The 20884-nt window shown below is 41.7% G+C and overlaps 1 protein-coding gene across 37 annotated transcripts in view; it reads right to left on the reverse strand.

Annotated features, from left to right (window-relative positions):
- The window catches only part of MAP4K4 (mitogen-activated protein kinase kinase kinase kinase 4), a 191606-nt gene that overhangs the window by 88237 nt on the left and 82485 nt on the right, over window positions 1–20884 (reverse strand). For all 37 annotated transcript variants that reach the window (XM_033175676.1, XM_033175668.1, XM_033175667.1 and 34 more), the window contains exon 3: window positions 11868–11924. In XM_033175676.1, coding sequence (XP_033031567.1) covers window positions 11868–11924 — 57 coding nt within the window. The remainder of the gene's footprint in view (window positions 1–11867; window positions 11925–20884) is intronic.

Consider the following 20884-nt stretch of genomic DNA (forward strand, 5'->3'; position numbering starts at 1 on the left):
AGTTAGTGACTGCAAGGGGCCTATGAGGGCACTCCTGGGTACCCCAGAAGTGGCAAAGTTCTGTTTCTTCATCTAGGTGCTGGTCCATTGAAGGGTTATGTACAGTTTTTGGAAATTTACTGAGTTTATAATTGTGTACTTTTCTGTATGCATGCTTCACTTCAATAAAAAGGTGTATGTGTATACATACATATATACATATATACACACATATACATATGTGTGTGTGTGTGTGTGTGTGTATTTTTGTTTTGTTTTGTTTTGAGATGGAGTCTCACCCTGTCGCCCAGGCTGGAGTGCAGCAGCACAATTTCAGCTCACTGCAAGCTCTGCCTCCCAGGTTCAAGCAATTCTCCTGCCTCAGCCTCCTGAGTAGCTGGGATTACAGGCATGCGCCATCACACCTGGCTAATTTTTGTACCTTTAGTAGAGACAGGGTTTCACCACGTTGGCCAGGCTGACCTCGTGATCCACCCACCTCGGCTTCCCAAGGTGCTGGGATTATAGGCGTGAGCCACCGCGCCCAGCCCAAAATATAAAAATGTACAAGCTACTGAGGGTTTTACATAGGAAGACACTTCTCCTGAACTCAGTGCTCATATAGACAAAGGCAAGTAAACACAGCTACCCTCGAGAACTGATTTTCCAAGACCTGTCAGCCATGCTGCTACAGCACAGGTACATTAGCGAGAGAAAAAAAGTGTCTGGGAATGTATAGACATAAAAGAAACACGGGTAAAAGAAAACTGGCACAAGGTTCCCGTGCTCAGAGAAAAGCCCCCTGGACACGTTGGGGACTTCAGAGCCCCAAGGACATCATGATAACCATCAGATAACCAACAGATAATGGCAGTCCCTTTTCAGAGGCAGGTTTCCATCTAGGCAGAATTTGCACTCAGACTTGGAGACCAATCAGCACCTGAAAGTACTAGGGAGAGGAGTCAGAAATAAAATTATTTCACCCCACCATGAAATCATTTTCATAGTTCTAAACATCACCTAAAACCTCTGACACATAGTGAACTACATATAATGCCCAAGGTTCAATGGACAATTGTTTTGCGATTAAAACAAACTGCAAAACAAAATGCAAGCTCGGGAACAGGATCACAGCCAAAATATAATCTGGGTTCCCTGTTAGTGCACAGAGTTAAAAATCAAGGGAGAGAGTCTGACCTGTGGCACAGATGTTGCAGGCTAACGTGGAACAACAGAACAGAGGGGCTGTACTCTCATGGGCTGCCCATTCACCAGAAGGCAGCTTTCTAAGGGGATTTTCTGCCCTTGGAGCAGAGAGCCTGGCTTCCTGCAATGCTGAGACCATTTACAGATTAACAGTGTGCTACAATGTGGCAAGTTCGGATGCTAAAAACCCAGCCCATCAACTAGCTGGCTCCCTAATCCCATTTTAGATCAGACCCACAGAAGTCAACTCTCTTTTCTATAAGGTTAGTACAAAAGTCAGAATAACCAGGAGATAAAAATTTCTCACCAAAAATGTCTTTCCTTCTGTCAGGGTATTATGCTAATGGGAGTGAATGGGGCGGGGGGGGGGGGTTCGTTTCTCAATTAGAGCTTTTATTCTAAAAATGATTCCACTGTCATATAAATGTTTAAGATCCTGTGTATGTTGTTACTATAGATTTTCATGAGACGTTGACAGACTAATAAAACAAGCAATTCCAGAAAGCTTTATCATATGGACAGGTTAGTTTAGGCTAGAATTTATACCCCAGTCCTATGAAGAGAATGTAAACTGGAAAGCAGTTATTGGAACTAAATTCAGAAGGCAAAAACAAAAAGGGCAGGGGTGCTAAAAAGATCCTTTTAAGAGATTTCACCATTTTAAGTGTTTCAAAGGAATGGACGTAGGTTATCTAAAACCTCTTTCCAACTGTATTGCTTCACCATTTTACCACATCTCAAAGGACATGTCACTATATAATTAAAAGACAATCTAAACTGTGTAATCATCAAATAGTTTCATGGCCTGTGCACACAGACACACACAGACAGACAGACACACACACACTCCATCAACCAAGTATAGGTAACTTACTTGAGTTTTGGGGGTTTACATATAAAAAGAAGGGGAAGCACTGTTTATTCAACAGTATTTACTAAATGCCTGCTATATGCTAGGCACTGAATTTGCACATGGGATGAAACATCACTAAAAGAACTGGCCAGGCACAGTGGCTCACGCCTGTAATCCCTGCACTTTGGGAGGCTGAGGTGGGCGGATCACCTGAGGTCAGTAGTTCAAGACCAGCCTGGCCAACATGGTGAAACCCCGTCTCTACTAAAAATACAAAAAGTAACCAGGCATGGTGGTGGACGCCTAGTAGTAGTCCCAGCTACTCGGGAGGCTGAGGCTGAAGAATCACTTGAACCCAGGAGGCAGAGGTTGCGGTGAGCCAAGATCATGCCATTGCACGCCAGCCTGGGTGACAAGAGGGAAACTCCAACTCAAAAACAAAAAACAGACAAAGATCCTTGTCACTATGTATGAAGCTTATATTCTTGGGGGATAGGCAGTTAGTGGCATGGTGGAGGCAGTGAAACACATTAAGTAGAATAAATAAGCCAGTTAGATATGGTGACATAGAACCGGGCAAGAGCTTTAAGAGTAGGAAGAGGTCACGTGCTGTGTCAAGGCATGAAGAAGGTGCGGGCGGTGAGCTGGGCGGCTGTGAGGGAGTGGCATTCCAGGCACAGGGAACAAACAGTAAGTGACAGGTCTCTTGGCAGGATCAGGCGAGCAGGGTGGAGAAACAGTGAACAGGCCTGTGTGCTTGGAGTGACTGTGTAGAAGGAGGAGAGGAGGGCTGGGAGGCCAATCAAGTAGGGCCCTGTGTCAGCCACTGTAAGAACCCGGGCTTTTACTCTGAGCTAAGTAAGCAGCCTCTGAAATACTCTATTCTGACTTTGTTTTCCAAGCTTCACTCAGCTGCTACAGTGAGAAGTGGCTGGAAAACCACCATGGAGGCAGCAGGCTCGTGACAGGGGCTACGATAGAAATCTAAGCAATAGATGGTGGCAGCCAAAACCAGAGGCGCAGCCAAGGGTGGCAGCATAGAGACTGTGGTGAGAAGGGTCAGATTTGTGTGTGTTTGTTCTTATAGACTCTCACAGACTATGAGGACCATCAGACTCATTAAAACTTTTTATGATTTCAAAAATACTAACTAGTAGTTACTAACCTGTAGTCAATCTACCCACACCCACTATCTATCAAGATTATTCTAACACAAATGACACTGTCTGAAGGCAGAACCAATAGGAGTTCCTGACAGATGAGCCAAGTGGTACAAGACAGAAAGCAAGCAGTCCACCCAGGATGCAAAAGCTTTTGCGCCTGAGCAATGAGGAGGGTGGAGTTGCCACCAACTGAGAAAAGACAAGGCTCCAAATGGAACAAGCTTATGGGGGAAGAACAGGAACTCACATGAGACATGTCGAGTTTAGGTTATCCACATCCAAGTAGAGATCCTGAAGAGGCAGGTGATATATCAACGCAGCACTCAGGAGAGGTGTCTGTTTAGTCCTGAGGCCTGACGCCATCCCTAAAAAGGGCAGCTTGCAAGGTTGCCCTTCGCCTGGCATCTGGGATTTTGATCTGGGTAGGGTTTCCACCACTCCCTGAACTGGCTAAGAGTGGCTCGCAGTACCTAGAATGTGGTTTACGCCACATACCTATTTTCTTTTGGAAGTCTGAAATTTTGGGTGCATGCTAGGCACAGGCTGCTTGTACTACCATCCGCAAATAAAAATGCAAGGCATTGAGTATCTAGCAAGATTCCTTGGTAGACAATATTTCATATGTGCCATTACAGCTCTGCCAGAGGAATTAAGCAGGGCCTGTGTAACTGTACTGGGATAGGACTCTGGGAAGTCTGTGCCTGAATCCCTTCAGACTTCCTTCCACGTGCCTGTTCTCTTGCTGAATTTGCTCTGGATCCTATCATTGTGCTGGAAATCACAGCGGAGAGTACACCTATGTGCTGGAATCGAAATTGAGGATGGTCTTGGGGACCTCCAACACGACATTCTTTTCAATACATTTACTGGGAACGGAAGCAAGAATGGAAGTGTCAAGACAAAAAACAAAACCTTGCATGTACAGCCCAAAGCTGAAAGGAATAAAGAAAGAAGAAAGAAGCAGCAGCAGCAGCAGCAGCTGGGGAAAGGAGATGGGATGGTGAAAGGACAGTATCCATTTAAAAAAAAAACAGCAATTTAGATTATATAAAATGTGTTGGGTGATTTTTTTACTCAACCATTTATTTTACTTATAAAAAATGCCTTTGGTTCATAAAATGATGAAATTAAACTAAGAAACTGTGGATGTTCAATCTGCTTGAAGAATGCTCATTAATAATTACAAAGATCATCCTTTCACAGCAAGTTTTAATTTACCAAGAAATCAAGAATAGTTACTCCTAAAGCATAATTAATCTTTCTATTCCACTCCAGAGAGAACAGTGTTTTTAAGACTGTTCAGTACTTGTTTAAATAAATGAATTAGTGTAACTCCACGAACAGCATTAAAAACAAAAACAAAAAACCTACAAACCATGGTTTACATTTGCCATTTCCAATCCCAATGAACCAAAATTACATCTGAACAAAGCAATTAGTGCTTAGTCATATTTTCAGTAAGAGTGAATATACTTTTCTCTATTCCTTTTTAATATTTAAAACTAGCCTACAAATGAGTAAATGTATGAGTAAAATTAGTAGCACATAAATATTAATATAAAGGCTGTCTCTAATCTTTTAAAAGGGACACTATATACATATTTTGCTACTGCTCAAAACACTGTTGGAAATTCTCCTTTAAAACTGCCTTTTGGCCAGGTGTGGTCCCTCACGCCTATAATCCCACCACTCTGGGAAGCCAAGGCAGGAGGACAGCTTGAGCCCAGGACTCTGAGACCAGCCTGGGAAACACAGGGAGACCAGGTCTCTACAAAAAATGTTAGTCCTAGCTACTCGAGAAGCTGAGGTGGGAAGATCTCTTGAGCCTGGGAAGCTGAGGCTACAGTGAGACGTAATCACACCACTGTACTCCAGCCTGGGGGATGAAGCAAGTTCCTGTCTCAAAATAATAATAATAATAACAATAATTAATTTTTTAAGGAGAAGAACAACAAGAACTGCCTTTTGTCTTGGGACATTCTTCAGAAAGAGCAAATATAAGCTAAGCACCACCCATGTGAACAAAGGGTGCTATCATGAACCTAGAAAGGCTAAGAGAATCCCAAAAGAGGATATGATCTAAAATGAACATGTGGCCCCTGTTCTCTAGCTAACAATTAAAACAGCAGAAGAATCGGCAGGGATCAGTGGCTCACATCAGTAGTCCTGCACTTTGGGATGGCCAAGGCAGGAAGACAGCTTGCACCTAGGAGTTTGAGACCAGCCTGGGCAACACAGTAAGACTTCAGTCTCTACAAAAAAATTTTGAAAATTAGCTGGGCATGGTGTCACACATCTGTAGTCCCAGCTACTCAGGAGGCTGAGGTAGGAGGATCACTTGAGCCCAGGAAGTCCAGGCTGCAGTGAACCCTGATGGTGCCACTGCCCTCCAGCCTGGGCAACAGAGTGAGGCCTATCTCAAAAAACAAAAATCAAAAATGAAACACAAAAAAAACCCACACACACATACACAGCAGAGGAAGACAGTTCATAGGGCAAAGGTAGTTGTCAAAGGACCAAACAGGCTGTAATCACAGAGGGGCTAAAGAAGGAGCCTGCAGGGAAGAAAGTCACAGCAAAAAGGACTGCCACAGGTGGAAGAAGGCAGGTGGAGAGTGGATCATTTGAACAAGTGGCTGAGGAGTGTATTGGGAATGTTAAAAAGTCTTCAGCAAAAGTGATATTTTAATGTATTTAATAACGAGAAGGTAGCAGACATAATGCCCAACATCTTCCCATCCCCTAAATAATATGACAGAATTACCATTCACAGACACTGTAGTCTTAACACTAAAAGAAAGTCTGCTCTGACAAATCTGCCAAAAACAAATTTTAAAAAGGAGAAATGTGGTCAAGATCCATCTATCCTTTAAAGTTCAGATCAAATCAGCTCACTCAACGAGCTTACTTAAAAACCTGATGTTTGAAATGGTTATACTTTCACAAGTACAGTAAGCAGGGAATCAAAGATCCAGGTTCTAATTCCTGCAGTGTCTAGCCATGTACTCCTGAGCAAGAAGGATCAGTGTCTCTGAGCTGCAGTTCTTCACCCACAGACAGGAGGGAGTGGGCTCTTTCTTTCCTAAGGTTCCATTAAAGCAGGGGGTTTCAAACTTGAAGGCGCATTAGAATTTTTTGGAGGGCTCCAGTCCAGAGTTTCTGATGCAGTAATCTGGGATGGAACCAGAGGCTGCATTTCTAAAAAGTTTTCAAGTACTCGCAGCAGCTGCTGGTCCAATAGCTACACTTTGAGAATCCCCTGGTTTAACAGCATCCTATGCCCGAGTGGCTGAGAAAAAGGACCAAATGTTGGAAAGACCACTGGACAGGCCAGAAGACTGGATTGGATGCAGCTCTGCTACTCAGTGCTGATGAAATGTAGTCAAACATCATTCATTCCAAAGAGCACCGTTTCATCCCCAACTGACATAAAACACCACATAGTAAGTTTGCCTCTGTTCTCTGTGCATTAACCTAAGAAATGTTTGTCCTTGATTTATTCAAAGCAAAGGGCCAAAATAACTTCAGAAAAATATTAACTTCTCCCCTCCATGTCTATTTTAAGTAGTAATATTGTTATAATACTGAAATAATTTTATGTTCACTGAACATAAAAATCTGTTTTTAAGTTCAGTATTTTTCAGTGTAAGAGAAAAGACAAATATAAGATACAAGATAGAAGAAATTAAGAAAAAAACTCTGGTTTTTGAAAAAGAAAAATGTATTTCTTAGCTCTGTCTACTCAAAGGGCCTAGAAGCAGCAATACCTCAGTAGCAATGAGTATACTTAGCATCCAGATGTTAGTCTCTAAATACATTTCCCACTCAACAGAATTAAGGCTCCTCAGAGCAGAGGATTCCATGTCTTGGTAGGTGAGTTTCAAATATCTACTTGTCCCAGAAAAACAAAGAGGTACTCAAAAACTAACGGGGGCATGTCGAAAGGCTGCAGACTCCACTGGGGACCCACTGGGGTCATGTCAAAGGCTCTCATTGCCAAATATGGTACAACTTGATTATGTAATAATAACAGCTGTTATTGATGGAAACACATTAAACAAAACCACTCGTGTCCACAGCAATATCCAGACAAAGAGAGAAGGGCAGGGGTAGTTAGGAAACTCTTCTATAGACTGTTGTTGACTAATAAATACAGAAGGAAGAACATAAAATCATCATTTTGCAATAATAACTAACCTAAGCAAGAATCATTAAATGAATGCCAAAGCCATTAGCTGAAAGGTTACTCATGAACAGAATATTCACACAGTGCCCAAGTATCACCCTGGAGATAGATTATTTAGGAAATGCAAAACTAATAATGCTCCCTTACGGTGGAGAACGCGGGCAGTCACCTCTTCAATCCAGTGACCCAACCTGGCTTCACTAATAATGGGAAGGCTATGAGTGAAGCGAGCTTCATCTAGAACGACGTACCCCCTGACCTGAGGCAATATCAAGTACCCAATACCGCCACTGAGGTGTTCTTGCCAAAAAATATTTAATCTGCATCTAATCAAACCTCTCAACATAATTCCAGTTTACAGGAAACAGAGGAGAGAAAGGAACAAGTTAAAGCGTAACATGAGGAAACTCAAATCCGGAATACAGGATATTTTACTAAACAATTTGGCTGAATTCTTACAAAAGTCAATTTTCTGTTACGAAAAAATAAAAACGGAGGCAGGAAGGTAAAGAGAAACTTACTAGCCTAAAAATCATAGTCCAGGTTTATGCACTACACTTAGTTATCTTATCCATAAACCTGGACTATGATTCAAAAAGAGTTACAAAAACATTCTTGGCACAAAGATATATGAATGTAGACTGAACATTAGGTGCAATTTTATGACATGCAGTAGACTGTCTTTAAGACAAACATGCTCAAGTAATTTCAGGTGAAGCATCATGGTGATAGCTGTAATTATTTTCAACAACAGTACACACACACATGAACAAAATGTTAACAAATATTGAATATAAGTGAAGAGTTGAGAGTGTTCATTCTTTCAACAGTTCTGGATGTATGAACTTTTTCATAATAAAAAGTTGGGGGACACTATTAAAATGCAAAATAAAATTCTGTTCTCAGAGACAAACCTCACTCAAAGAGTTTATGAACTCCAGGTTGAGAATCACTGGTAAAAGCAATCATTTGCCATGCTTTGTTTTGTATGTGTACTTAAGCTATAATACTGTATTATAGTTATGCAAGATTTTATCATGGGAAAACGGAATGAAGGGTACACGAGACCTCCCTATACATTTTTCTGCAAATCCTCTGAATCTATCATTATTTAAAACAAACAAACAAAACATTACAGATCTGCTGTCCTAATATCATCCACTTTGAGCACATCCTTAATCTGTTCCTTAAGCCCTTCCCAAAACCAATCAGATAAAAGACACACTTTCCTTAAAAAGAGCCTTTCAAAATCCTAAGGATAGTCAATTCTTAATACAGCTAAAGTACTCACACACCAAATTTGAAGAGAACTTGACATCTCTTGCAAATAAATGCCTCCCCACTTCCAGGCCCCTTGGTTTCCTCCACAGTCCCTTGTCACCCCACCCCAGGATGAAATCTGAATTCTCAGCTGGTCTTGTTTTCCAGATTCACACAATCAAGTAAAGCCAGTGAAGTGGGCCACCATCTTTGCACTGTCTGCAGCCAGCTCCAGAGCTAGATTCATTCAGCCTGCCAACAGCTGACAGCTCGGGAGAAACGCAGCCACACCATTCAACTTCCCACACCTGCTGCAATTCTTGCCTTCTGGGCCTGAGGAATAACTAGTAGCCTGGTAACTGCCTCTCACTTTCACCTAAAGAGTCAGAACAAATCTGTGATTTTTCCCAAAAACAAGTATTTGCACTTTTTTGCTCCTGAGATGAAACTAAGTGGAGGTAAAAAACCATGAAGAGTCCTGTTCTCATCAAGAGAACCCGCTCCAACAGCCCCTCCTGCTGGAGTTGGGACCAGAAGCACATGCTGCAAAATCTCTCTCACTCAGCCTGCTCCCCACTTGCTCCCAGGTCCCAGCCAGGCCAATGCCTACAACTGCACAAGAGGAGTTCAGAGGAGCTTTGACATGCAGGCTTGGCAAGGGCATGTTTTCCAGGATGACTGCTATACACGGCCCTCTATCCATAAACAACACTTACTACGGGCAACGACTGTGCCCCATGCTATAGCAAAGGTCACTGCATGAAAACAGCACACAAGAAACATTACTGAGTGGACAATATGGTAAATGGTTGATTGGGTTTGTATAATACTTATTTGAGGACTCACCATCTGGTTTTCATTTTACCTGAATACATGGGTTTTGCAATAATTACAAATACTTACATCATGCATGTGTCCAACATTGCCTGATTTTCCAGGCAAGAAAATACCTTTTGTATCCCACTCAGTAAGTGGGATACAAAAGCATCCATTACACATACGAGTATGTATTTTATAGTTAAGTTCACAGAGACATGATTGAAAGGAAATACACCAAAGCACTAACAATAGCTATTATAAGGTAGCAGAGGGCCGGGGACGCTGGCTCACGCCTGTAATCCCCGCACTTTGGGAGGCCGAGGCCAGTAGACTGCTTGAGGTCAGGAGTTCAAGACCAGCCTGGCCAACATGGTGAAACCCCATCTTACTAAAACACAAAAATTAGCTGGACGTGGTGGTGGGAGTCTGTAATCCCAGCTACTATATGGAGGCCGAGGCAGGAGAACTGCTTGAACCCAGGAGGTGGAGGTTGCAATGAACAGAGATCGCACCACTGCACTCCAGCCTGGGTGACAGAGGGAGACTCCATTTCAAAAATAATAATAATAATAATGTGGCAGAAGTATAAGGATTTAACTTTTTCTTTATATTTTCCTATACTTTACACTTCTTTTTTTTTTTTTTTTTTTTTTTACAGTGATCATATATTGCACACTTATAATCACAGCCAGACTTAGGTGAAGAAGATCCCTACAGAGAAGGCGAACCCCATGTAGATTCCATTAGAGATGTGAAAGAGGGCATATCCTGACCAGGCACAACAGCAGTGTCAGGGGAAGCAGCACAAGTTGCATGACACTGCAAGGGTGGACTCTCAGTTCATAAAATTCCAAAAGATTACATTTAAAATTGTACCTACAAGTCTGCCAGTAAACAAGTCAAAAAGTGTGTTAATAAATAATGGAAAGACCATATTTTCCCGTAACACCACTCCCAACATAGCACTGGCAAGATGCACAGCATTCTGAATGGAGACTTTGGTAGGAAGGTGGTATCGGTCATTCCATTCACAGAGAGGGTCCTTCATAAATAGCTCAACTACTGTATTCAAAATAAAATAAGCAAGAAGTTACGGTTCCTTCGCCACTCTTTAAAAACATCTTAAAAAAATATTTAACTGGAAAGTATCCAATTTCCCACTGAGCTGTATACCAAGATAGGATCACTGTAATACAACAGAATAGTCTACATCAGAGTATGTCAAGGAGAAGCTTTTGGCCATTCAACTAAGCAACGGTACGTTTTCATTTTAAAGTATCCATGCTTCTCTTTAACAGAGAAAAGAGAGTGGTCACCTCATAAAATGTCACATCTTCAAATATTTATGAAAGGCTCTATTAGTTGTCTTGTGGTCCAGGGACAACAGTGTTTTCCAATTCTTACTGACAAATACCCATTCTGAAGATGACCATGTTGTCAGAGACCAAGCAGAGAGCAAGGCAAAGAAGGAGATTTCACTCTCTGGGTAGCACACTGGAGATCAGTTAGCCATTATCTCCCTTGACTGACCCCAGACTTGTGGAAATTATGGCTGGATTTAAAGTTATCCCAAATCTCCAATGCTACTGGTGAACTCTTTCTAGAATCTGTGAAATATGATGTTGAATCCTACTCATAATTAGGCAAGTTAGAGGTAAATATGAGCATGAAGTAAAATTTCAGATAAAAAATACTTTAAAATGAAATGGATTTAGTTCATTATAATCTATTACTATTTTTAAAGAATTTAAATATGGGCTCATGCTTATATTACAAGCACACATATGGGCACACGTACACTTACTTTTTGTCTCGGTCACATTCTCCTCTTTCCCATCTAAAGCTGCACAGTAAATCCTCATGCGACCATTTCAAGAACTATTTTTTGCTACTAAATTTTGCCAACAATCTGCTCAGCATTCTAGCAGATGTTTCTGTTTTCCAACCTCTGGGAAATTGGCTGGGTCTGTTTTCCTCCCCCATGTTAAAAATAAAAGAAATGGCACAAATGTGGCCTAATACCCTAGAGAAGCTTTTCTCCACTCGAAACCCTCAATCTCCCTATTCATGTGACCTCCATGATCCCTTTTCAAATTTTTTCTTTTCCATTAGAGAAGATGTTTCCAATTATGGCCCATTACGTTGCCAAGGATGACATCACTCAGATGTGTGTGTGTACTGCATGTGTTTTGAGAAAATGCTACTGCCTTTTAGTTACTTAGAGACCGTGTACTACAATTTAGGCCAACTAGTCCACTGGACCTATGAACCCACAATGTCACAGGAGAGCAATTTGTTCAAGTGATCAGATTTTCCAAACAGAGTAATACTCTATGTTGTTGGGGGAATCTTTGTCTTCCATCTAACAATTTATTTAAAAAGGTGTGTGACTCAATCTTACCTCAGTGACATCCATAACTTTGATGGCTGCCAACTGACCCGTTTTAACATGTCGACCCTGAAAAACAGGAAAAAAAGATCAATGAGCACCAATGTTTTTGCACAATCATTAGAACAAAATGGCTGAAGTTTCCAACAAATCGTATTTCATCTATACTCATCTCTTACTAACCAACAGTGATGACAAAATAGTCCTGTGCTCTCCAATATAATAATGTAGTTTATAATGAACCACACTTAAGCAAGACAATTCCTTGAACAAATGAGTTTTTGATAAAGCATCAATTACTTATTTCCTTCACAGGTTTAATTTACATAACACCATCTCGAAGAAACTTTTTTTTTCCTACAAATCACATTGGCCATTCTTTCCTTCTTAACTTGTTACAGGAAAAAAAAAAAATGACCCCCAAAAAACCCTCTAGACATTTTACCGTCAAAAATGGATAACTATAATTTTTCCCTGTGTATTCCCAATACCCATTACTTTATTTCACAAGAATTATACTGAAAGTCTTCTTTGAAGCTCTCCTGCAGTCCCAATGGGGGGACTGCAAGAAAGAAACAAGCTAAAGCATAACATGAGGAAACTATCAAACAAATTCACTTTTTAAAATTCTTTCCCTCCTCCCACCAATTTCTTTATATACTTCTTTACAATTCTGGGATTTTTTTTTTTTTTTTTTTTTTTTTTAGTGTATAAAGAAATTGGGGGGTAGGAGGGAGACAGGTTTCTTACAGGTGTTATTATAATGCCTCACCTAGAATCTAAAATTCTGTAACCCATCTGTATCACTAGATATCAGTCATAGTTGGTATCATTCTCCTTCCACCCAGATGAGGAGTACTGGGTTGAATTACTGTCAGTCTTGTTACTCTCTACTCACTCTTTGCAATGCCCTGCTGGTCATTTCTCAGGCCAGTAGCAAAGAGCATCCAGATATGCTCAGCATGATCTACTTAAGGACTTTGTGAGAAATAGTTCTTCTGCAACAGATGTAAAACAGAAAGAACATCCCCGTATTTTCCAACAGCCTGTCTCCCTTGTATTCTCATGATTTAAAGAGTTGTGAACTTTAAAACTTCAAATCTGAGGAGGAGTTTGTGCAGGAACTCAAGTTACAATTTGGACAAAGCAACTCTATGAAAATGACACTGTATTACAACTATGACACTGAGTAACTGCACCTGGGCAAGACTCTGCTTGGTGTGCCTCAGGCTCCTATCTGTGTAAGTGAGATCATTGTGGTACCCACTTCATAGGGCTGCTGTGTACAACACATGGAGCACAAAGAACATTATGTGGCACATGGTCAGTGGTCAAGCACAACCCTGGAACCTGGTTTCCCTAAATTAATGATAGTTCCTATAGTTGATTGTGACTGTCAACACAACCTGAAACCAAATGATGGTTTTCTTGAACCCAAGGAGAAAGAGTAGAAAACTTCAGAGGTTATGGTATTAAGTGATCCTCTCACACTTTCCACATAAGCACACAAAGATCATCTCCTTAGCAACTAATCAACCTTCAAACCTGTTATTCACCCCCTGCAGTGAGTTTATTTCCAAATTACTAAAGCATATTTCTCGCTGACAGAAACCAAATGATAAGGGAAAATGTCCAACGCACTGTCCTGGCTCTCCCTCTTTTCAAGAGCATAAGTATGCTGCCTTGGGAATGTGTTAGTACAACGTTGGGGATGGAAGGGTCTTCTGAGTATCTGATATGATTAACACCTAAGATCTCTACAAATCAAGAAAATCCACAGGTCTATGAAAAAGCCTCCTCAGACATTTATAGAGTAGTACCTTTCTTTTTTCAAATAAATGTTAACATAAATAAAGCCATAAGGAGGAACAGAAAATGGTCTATGCTTCCTTCTATGCTTGAACTCAAGACCACAAGTGTGTATCCTCAAGACTTAGAAAGTGGCATAACAGCTGAGAACTGTGAATTCACTCAGCATCTGCTTTACATAAAACATGAGTCTCCCTTACTTAGGGAACAGAGTATCAGGAACTAACAACTAATCACTTATTTTTGTGATGAGGCCAGACCATGTGACAGCACCAGTCTTCATTATCACACAGTAGGTCTCCAAATTAGGTCCACGTGGAATTTAAATCAGAAAATCATCTAATAATTCTGCCTCCTTCCTTTCAAACAAGACACTGTACCAGGAAAAACGAATCTGGGACCCAGGCAGCCTTGAGTGTCTTTCCTTGTCCTCCACCTCATCACCGTATTTCCTCAGGGAAGTTACTTAAGTTCTAGGAGTTTCCGACCCCCTGTGTTCAGGTGCCTCATCCCTGCTCTAGAGTCAGGCAGCTGGCAAATAAAGTGCATAGAGTCCGTAAGGCCCTAGTCCTGGCCCTGGCACCCAGCACACAGTGGGCTCTCGGCAGGGATGCACCCTCATACCACTCCAACAAAGGCCCATGCTGATTCCCTTGCTCCCTTCTCCTCGTAGACTGCAATTGTCTCAAGTGTAGTCAATGTAGGCCCATTTCTAATTTTTGAAAGGAATGGTCAATGCAAGGGGAAGGAATGGAGTGCTAAAATAACGTATTTCTCTATTTTTTTTTAAAAAGGGCTGGGTGCAGTGGCTCACGCCTGTAATCCTAGAACTCTGGGAGGCCAAGGCAGGTGGATCACCTGAGGTCGGGAGTTTAAGACCAGCCTGAACAACATGGTGAAACCCCAAATCTACTAAAAATACAAAATTTAGCCAGGCGTGGTGGCATGCACCTGTAATCCCAGCTACTCAGGAGGCTGAGGCAGGAGAATCGCTTGAACCTGGAAGGTAGAGGCTGCAGCGAGCTGAGATCGGGTCGCTGCAGTGAGCTGAGATTGTGCCACTGCACTCCAGCCTGGGTGACAGAGCAACACTCTGTCTCCAAAAAAAAAAAAAAAAAAAAAAAGCAAACTTCTAAATTTGAAACTAATAGTAATCATCCACCTACTGAGATGGGTCACCTTTGTGTAAAGGAACCAAAATGGCCAGCAAAATAGTCTTGGGAGAAAAACTGAAGCTGGGATTCAATGTACTGAATGTTAATATGCATATAATAGTGTACTAAGGAAGCTACACCAAGAGTTTTTTAAAGGACAAAAGTTTGCCTGTGATTTATTCAATACTACCCAAGAGGGAACATACTGACTCCTCTCAGGGTGGGCTACAAGCCTAGGCCTGCCCAAGCTGGGTGGCCCAACTCACAAGGGAGGCCCTTGCCACACCTCTCCTGGCATCTCTTTAGCTACAACACACGACCCTCCTTCATACCACCTGAAGAGTATTTAAAGAGAAAATGAACATGCGTGTAACCATAAACGGACTGCATTATGCTGGGAACTTAAGGACTCGGGAAAAGGCATTACTCACTGATGTTTGGGGCTAGACATCTATTATATCATCCCATTTTGGCCTCTATAAGATTTCTTTTTTTTTTTTTTTTTTTTGAGACGGAGTCTCGCTCTGTCACCCAGGCTGGAGTGCAGTGGCCGGATCTCAGCTCACTGCAAGCTCCGCCTCCCGGGTTTACGCCATTCTCCTGGCTCAGCCTCCCGAGTAGCTGGGACTACAGGCGCCCGCCTCGTCGCCCGGCTAGTTTTTTGTATTTTTTTTAGTAGAGACGGGGTTTCACCGTATTAGCCAGGATGGTCTCGATCTCCTGACCTCGTGATCCGCCCGTCTCGGCCTCCCAAAGTGCTGGGATTACAGGCTTGAGCCACCGCGCCCGGCCCAGTTTTTTGTATTTTTTTAGTAGAGACGGGGTTTCACCGTGTTAGCCAGGATGGTCTCGATCTCCTGACCTCGTGATCCGCCCGTCTCGGCCTCCCAAAGTGCTGGGATTACAGGCTTGAGCCACCGCGCCCGGCCCCTCTATAAGATTTCTTAAGGGCTGCTTCATCCAGCCTGCTCACTGAAAATGAGCAATAAATCATGTTCCTTCACCTAACTCTAGATTACTGGATCACTCTGGACCCACCTGATGTTGGGTCACTCAAACACCTAACTTGCGCATAGAGAGATTCTGAATTTAATATTTAACAGGATTTTTTTTCCCCTTGTATCATCCATTCTTAAAATATACCAGTAAATTACTTGGTCAGTATTAAATATGCATACCAAGCATCCATTTATGAATGTTACTGTCTTGTCCTATTACCTACATTTCTTGGGCACAGTATCCCATCCAGGGATAAAATAAATATAAAATGCCAGATGGCAGAGATTAAAGATTCATTGCTAGCTTTATTTATATAGCACCATGTAAACATTAATGTGTTTATAAGATAATTAGTGATAAAAAGCCCCCAAATACTATTCACATTTATTTTCTCAACAGATCCTAAAAAACCCTATGAGGGCAACAAAGCTGGTCACTAGCCTATTCTACAGATGAGGAACTTTGAATTTTCTTCAGTTATCTGCCCACAGTACAAAAGCAGCAGCAGGATCCCTTTTCCACAGTGATTTTATATACATACTTCAGGAGAGGGACTCCTGCTGTTTCTACTAACTCGTCAAATTTCTATCAAAATATTTTGTTTTCAGAGAAACAGCCTAAGTTATTTCGCCTCTATGCTTTTAAGGGTTAGCAGACATAGCATGATTTAGAATTAAAATTTTTCTTCCAATCAACATCATTTCACGTAACTTGAACGGCTCAAATAACCACAACCGACATCCCCTTTGGTAGAGCAACCTTCTTAGTTTCTGGTTCATTTTTAGTCTTTAAATTTCACAAAAATGTATGTTTTTTTTTTTTTTTTAAGAAAACTCAAACTATTCTTAATAGAGGTCCAAGCTGAAGAAAATGGCTTGATTTTCAACTCTCCTTTATGTTTCCAACCAAGTCAAAATTGCCACCTCGCACTTGAAAAACCATCGCACTAGAATGAAATCTCTCTCTGGCCCATAGAGAGGAGCCTAGAGGCAGAAGGAACAGCATTCAAAAGGAGGCTTTTAAATCCCAAAAGAAAAACATCTGGCCGGGTGCAGTGGCTCACACCTGTAATCCCAGCACTTTGGGAGGCCAAGGCAGGTGGATCACTTGAGGTCAGGAGTTCGAAACCAGCCTGGCCAACATGGTGAAACCCCATCTCTACTAAAAATACAAAAATTAGCCAGGCATGGTGGTGGACGCCTGTAATCCCAGCTACTCAGGAGGCTGAGGCGTGAGAATCACTTGAATCTGGGAGGCAGAGGTTGCAGTGAGCCAAGATTGTGCCACTGTACTCCAGCCTGGGCGACAGAGCAAGACACCAACTCAAAAAAAAAGAAAGAAAAAAGAAAAGAAAAAAGAAAAAGATGGCAATGTTCCTATCTTCTCAAATGTTCTACTATCATTAAAGGCTAGGTAACTTCATGCTGCATAATCCTTACCTAAACTCCAATTATTACCCTTTAAAACACATTTGATGAGTAAGTATATTCGTCGAGAGGCAAATTCCATTGGTCTCATCCATATTAAGAGGAACTTTGAGGAGTGAATGAATTCAAGCAATGAAAGATAGAGCCTTCACCTCAAGACTCCAATCGGAAGAGGTCTAATACCAACCACTCTATCAGAAAGTTTCCCCACTCATCCTCTGACCTTCTCTCACCTCTAGAGCCTTGCTATTAAATGGTGCCACCACCTCACATCTTAGCAAGAAAGTGCACATGACTCAACAGCACTTTTTCCATTCATAGTGCTTTCTCCCTAAATCTCACCTTTATCCAGAATCATAAAACTTTTGTACTCATACAGCCTAAGAATAAATAGGAGACAAGGAAAATTTATCATGTTTATGATACTATGTAAGGTAAACACGCAAGTTAGGAATAACAAATGCCTTCTTCCCTCAGTAGCCCAGAGGGGTGCACACACACAGCCTAAACTCCAGCAAGCATATGCTGTGACACCAGAGAGCATTACAGTCCTGAGGCGGGACTGTAAGAACAGGTCACAGGAACCACACTGGCCCCACTCTTGAGGCAGTTAGTGAACGAGCGTTTTATGTGCGTTGTTACTTCCCCACACAACGCAAGTATCATTATCCTCAACTCACAGATGAAGAAACTAAAGCTTAGAGGGGCTAGGTTAACAAGCTCAAGAGTCACACCTAGACTGGTTCTCTATACCAGGCTGTGGACCTGAAACAGGAATGACCACAAATGTCCTCTTAACCAACTTACATAGGAACTGCCAAGTACATTATTCCATAACATATTTTAATAGATATCATCAAACATGGCAACACACTAACCAATAATAAAAACTTATTTTCAACTCCTGGCCTTTTTCTTCTTGTGATAAAGAAAGAACACCCCACAGGAATTGTTTAGGGAACCTGAAGGCATGTGAACACACATTCACAAGCCACTCTGGTCCATGGCTTTTTGAAACTGTAAGAGGCTTTTAGTTGTTCCCATCTTTCTCTCATCATAAATTAAAGCTTCCTTTTATCTGTTGAGTTTAATCTGAAATAAAAATTTCAGAGATTAATTGCCTGAAATTGGCTTTATATTTGCTTAATAGTGAAGCCTATTAATGGACGTCTCAGTAACCTGAAGACTACTTTTAACTAGTGCTCACGACATACCTCACACTGCTGAGGAGATAAAACACAGCAACCTGCCTGCAGGGAGCTTACAATTTAGAGAGGTGTTTAAAAAAAAACACATACACACAAAAGATGAGCATCACAGAGAAATACTGTGCCCTGGGGTAGAAACACTTAGGAAAGAAGACAGTGTGAAACCAATTGCTCTGCTTTGATAGGATGTGCAAAGCAGCTGTTAAGGGAGGACACATCCCTATGGGGCTAGTGGTGTGAACCCACCAAGGAGGCTGCAGCTGAGCCTTCAAAGATGCCTGGATGGCGCTGAAGATCATCAAAGGACAGAAAATGGATCTCTCAAGATGTGAGCTGCAAATAATCCTTTCCAAATCCCAGAAGGGGACAGGTTTGAGGTAGCAACTGGCCAGGAAATAAAAGGGAGAGCACAATGATTCCCCCCAAGACTAGAAGCTATGTCACAAAACCATGTCACATCTCTGCAGACATGCAAGGATGAGGGAAGCTTGTCATACACTGAACCTCAAGAAGACGGCAGTCTCCGTCACTAAGTCAGAAGAGAAGATTCCATGGCAGTGCGACACCTGCCTGCAACAGAAGCGATAAGACCTGGCTGCTTCTCATTCCCAACCAACTGGGAAGCTTTGTTTCCTGATATTTGTTCGCTGACTTTTTAGTGATGTGCTGTTGGTTTGGGAGTGTTAATATTTTGGATTTAAGAGATTTACTGGGGGTAAAGTATGTTAAGTTTTTCTATTAGGCAGGTCAATTTCAGTAACAAATATATCACTCCCTTTCACCTGTGACATGCAGACTTCCAGGCTCTATCCCAGGCCATCAGATCTGTGTAACTGGGGTATAGGAATTCATGCCTTTTTAAACGAGCGTCCTAGTGATTTCTTAATGCACTCTGAAGTTTGGGAATTACTTCTTCAAGATTACAAGAAAAGTCGCAAACTCAAGTTCTCTTTCCCCTTTCAGACTTACATAGTATTTATTATAATTATATATGCAACTTACTGTCTTAGCTGGGGGTTTGGTGTGCGAAGGTCAGATTCGTAACAGGTAAATTCTAACAAATACCTTCCCCCCACCCCCCCGAAAAACACATAACTTACGTTCTGAAATGTCTAAGAATTGAAAGGACAGGCAAGCCTACTTCAACAAAATAGGTGATTTTACAGATTAGAAAGAAATCCCAGAGAGCTAGAAGGACGCTCACCTAGTAGCTAAGCCAAACCTGTCTATTCTCTCCCCAGAATATCTCATCCATACCATTCGCAGTTCAACTTGACAATTCCAAACTACTCCCCTTTCTGAAGTTTCTTATTTTTACTAGCAAATATGGAAACGTCCGTGACCACGAACTGAATGGCATGAGTACAGCACTGGGGAATCTACTGACCACTCTTTCTGTATGCATCCACCCAAAAGGCAAAGACCAGCTTAGCTTGACTGGTTGTGCGCTGTAAACCCCAAAACCACAGGTCTCACTCATAGGCGCTCTCTTCCAAAAAGTGTCTGCAAAAAATCCAAAATTACCAAAGCAGGAGAGCGTATTACCCAGATAGCTCTCCAGGAGCCATCTAAGATAAGAAAGCATGTAATCAACCTGAGACAGCTCAGAGTACTTCAGCAAACATCTCGGTCTTTTTTTTTTTTTCTAAACAACAGAAATTTATTTCTCACAGTTCTGGAGACTGGGAAGTCCAAGATCTAGGTGCCTGCAATTTTTTTTTTTTTAATTATACTTTAAGTTCTAGGGTACATGTGCACAACGTGCAGGTTTGTTACGTATGTATACTTGTGCCATGTTGGTGTGCTGCACCCATCAACTTGTCATCTACATCAGGTATAACTCCCAATGCAATCCCTCCCCCCGGCCGCCCCATAATAGGCCCCGGTGTGTGATGTTCCCCTTCTCGAGTCCAAGTGATCTCATTGTCCAATTCCCACCTATGAGTGAGAACATGCGGTGTTTGGTTTTCTGTTCTTGTGATAGTTTGCTGAGAATGATGGTTTCCAGCTGCATCCATGTCCCTACAAAGGGCACAAACTCATCCTTTTTTATGGCTGCATAGTATTCCATGGTGTATATGTGCCACATTTTCTTAATCCAGTCTGTCACTGATGGACATTTGGGTTGATTCCAAGTCTCTGCTATTGTGAATAGTGCCGCAATGAACACTTTTACACTGTTGGTGGGATTGTAAACTAGTTCAACCATTATGGAAAACAGTAGTATGGCGATTCCTCAAGGATCTAGAAGTAGAAGTACCATACGACCCAGCCATCCCATTACTGGGTACATACCCAAAGGATTATAAATCATGCTGCTATAAAGACACACGCACACGTGTGTTCATTGCATCTCGGTCTTCTAAACATCTCCTGGTTGGTACTAAATCATCCCTTCAGACTGGAGTACTAATGGAGCACGAGTAAGGAAA

The sequence above is a fragment of the Trachypithecus francoisi genome, unplaced genomic scaffold (assembly GCF_009764315.1).
Source record: "Trachypithecus francoisi isolate TF-2019V2 unplaced genomic scaffold, Tfra_2.0 Lachesis_group17, whole genome shotgun sequence".
Taxonomy (NCBI): Eukaryota; Metazoa; Chordata; class Mammalia; order Primates; family Cercopithecidae; genus Trachypithecus; species Trachypithecus francoisi.